The sequence below is a fragment of the Bubalus kerabau genome, chromosome 9, assembly GCF_029407905.1.
Source record: "Bubalus kerabau isolate K-KA32 ecotype Philippines breed swamp buffalo chromosome 9, PCC_UOA_SB_1v2, whole genome shotgun sequence".
Taxonomy (NCBI): Eukaryota; Metazoa; Chordata; class Mammalia; order Artiodactyla; family Bovidae; genus Bubalus; species Bubalus kerabau.
Window position 1 is genome coordinate 20,578,290 of NC_073632.1, and position 2,587 is coordinate 20,580,876.

The 2,587-nt window shown below is 64.8% G+C and overlaps 1 protein-coding gene across 1 annotated transcript; it reads left to right on the top strand.

Annotated features, from left to right (window-relative positions):
* The first annotated feature begins 647 nt into the window (after nt 1-647).
* Nucleotides 648-2,587, top strand: KHDC3L (KH domain containing 3 like, subcortical maternal complex member). The gene is made up of 3 exons (XM_055534791.1): nt 648-867; nt 1,026-1,205; nt 1,472-2,587. Exons 1-3 carry the CDS (start codon nt 699-701, stop codon nt 2,377-2,379), a joined length of 1,257 nt encoding a protein of 418 aa, XP_055390766.1. The 5' UTR covers nt 648-698; the 3' UTR covers nt 2,380-2,587.

A 2,587-nucleotide genomic window follows, 5' to 3' on the forward strand; every position in this document is an offset into this window, starting at 1 on the left:
CAGATTTTTGTTTCTCCGATGTCTTTAATTAGATTTTTCCATTAAAAAGTTATTCCAACCCCTCACGAATGCTCAACTGCTCCCCTTAAAACTGTGTGAAATGCACCTGTGTGTGCCTACGCAGTCACTAAGTTCTATCTAACGCTTTGTGACCCCATTGACTGTAGCCCACCAGGCTCCTCTGTCCATGGGCTTCTCCAGGCAAGAATACCGGAGTGGGTTGTCATTCCTTTCCCCAGAGGATCTTGCCAACCCAGGGATCAAACCCTCCCAGCCCAGGGATTGAACCCAGGTATCCGCATTGCAGACGGATTATTTACCAGCTGGGCCACCAGGGAAGCCCCCCACAAATGCACCTGGATCTCTGCAAATACGGATTCGCGCCACTGAAAGGGATCGTCCCGATGTGGGCTCTTCCCTCACATCTCTGGGACTGTCCCAGCCTGAGTCCACCGTTAAGGCTTCCTTAGCTTCTCGGCTGTGGCCGCCCGCGGGGCGCGCGGGGAAAAGGGAGGCTTAAGCGCTGCCCGGGGGCGAGCCCCAGAGCAGCTGAGCCCGCCGGTAGCAGCAGCAGCTGCGAGTGTTTGAGGCGAGGCCTGCGAGCCAATAAGGCCGCGGGGTGGGGCGGCGCCGGCCAAAGGCCCTAGAAATGCGGGAGCGCGGGCTGCTCTTGCGCTGTGCGGCAGGCTGACCACAGCATGGCCTCTCCCAAGCGGTTTCCGACGCTCGTTCAGCTGGAGCAGCGAGAAGGGACGCTCTTCGAGGTGCTTGGTAACTTCACCAAGCGGCCCTACTGGTTTCACTCCGAGTACCTGAAGAGCCCGAAGGCAGTTCACCTGGAGGCCTGGCTGGTGGAAGCGATCTTCGGTGAGTGGGCCCGAGAGGGCAAGCCAAGGCTGCCGCTTGGCCCCGGGGTGGCCGCGTCCTCGGCAGGCCTCTCCTGCGGTCCAGGCTGCCCTCCAGCGCCCCTGCTGCCGCCTCCCCTCCCGCCCCCGCTGCTAACGACGTCTTTGCTTCCCGCGCAGGCCGGGGTGGAGAACACATCCCTCACGTCGAGTGTGTGTCGCAGACCCTGCTTCACGTTCATCAGTGGGACCCGGACGGCGAGGCTGAAATCTTGATATTTGGCCGGCCTTATTACCAGCAGGATGTATCCAAGATGATCATGAACTTGGCTGACTATCACCGTCAACTCCGGGCGCGAAGTACGCGGATGGGAACCATGAAAGGCACCCTAGGCAGGCCCCGTGTTCTTGGCAGAGGTCCTGATGCTTCCCGGCTGTGCCTGGGCAGCGGTCTCACTCTTGTAGTTCTCCTGGGAGAGGGTTTCCTCTTTGCAAGGGATCTAGAAGAGCAAACTGACCTCCTGTTCTCAGATTTCGGACCCCTAGCCCCGCAGCCCGAACGGATAACCCCCTTCGTGGGACGCATGGGACACAGGTGCTACATCCTCTCTTTGCTCTTCTTCCAGGCTCTGAGAAGGCTCCTGCCCGGGAGGCGGCCACCCAGTGGTCCCCCGACGCTGTCCAGGAGGCCGGAACCCAGCGGTCCCCCGACGCTGTCCAGGAGGCCGGAACCCAGCGGTCCCCAGACGCAGTCCAGGAGGCCGGGACCCAGCGATCCCCAGACGAAGTCCAGGAGGCCGGGACCCAGCGATCCCCTAGCGCAAACCAGCAGGCGGCGATTCAACTGTCATCCGGGAAAGCCCGGGAGACGGGGACCCAGCGATCCCCCATTGCTGCCCGAGAGGCCGGGACCCAGCGATCCCCCATTGCTGCCCGAGAGGCCGGGACCCAGCGATCCCCCAGCGCAATCCAGCAGGCGGCGACCCAATTGTCACCCCAGAAAGTCCAGGAGACTGGGACCCAGCGGTCCCCCGGCGCAGCCCGCGAGGCGGCCACCCAGCGGTCCCCCGGCGCTGCCCGCGAGGCGGCCACCCAGCGGTCCCCCGGCGCTGCCCGCGAGGCGGCCACCCAGCGGTCCCCCGGCGCTGCCCGCGAGGCGGCCACCCAGCGGTCCCCCGGCGCTGCCCGCGAGGCGGCCACCCAGCGGTCCCCCGGCGCAGCCCGCGAGGCGGCCACCCAGCGGTCCCCCGGCGCAGCCCGCGAGGCGGCCACCCAGCGGTCCCCCGGCGCTGCCCGCGAGGCGGCCACCCAGCGGTCCCCCGGCGCTGCCCGCGAGGCGGCCACCCAGCGGTCCCCCGGCGCAGCCCGCGAGGCGGCCACCCAGCGGTCCCCCGGCGCTGCCCGCGAGGCGGCCACCCAGCGGTCCCCCGGCGCAGCCCGCGAGGCGGCCACCCAGCGGTCCCCCGGCGCAGCCTGGAAAGCCGGAACCCAGAGCTTCCTCGAAGTTACGCAGGATCCAGATACCAGTTTCTGAAGGCGTTCCGCGCTCAGGAGCAAGAGAGCCAGGCAAGGTCCAAGTGAAAGCCCCTCCTGGAAACCTGTTCTCCCAAGTCCCGTTCTACTGCAGCAGCTGAGAAAAGAATGGTGTGCGTTTATGATTTTTGGTTTCCCTGGTCCCCGCCACTCCCTGCTAAAAGTTTGCAAACATGAATCTGAAGAGTTCTAATAAAGAATCAAATTTC

What these genes read in the sequence shown, in the direction of transcription:
- KHDC3L (XM_055534791.1), top strand. Translation starts at nt 699, where the DNA reads ATGGCCTCTCCCAAGCGGTTTCCGACGCTCGTTCAGCTGGAGCAGCGA. An exon ending in GCTGGTGGAAGCGATCTTCG is followed by an intron (nt 868 to 1,025) that starts GTGAGTGGGCCC and finishes CTTCCCGCGCAG; the next exon opens with GCCGGGGTGGAGAACACATC. An exon ending in CCGTCAACTCCGGGCGCGAA is followed by an intron (nt 1,206 to 1,471) that starts GTACGCGGATGG and finishes CTCTTCTTCCAG; the next exon opens with GCTCTGAGAAGGCTCCTGCC.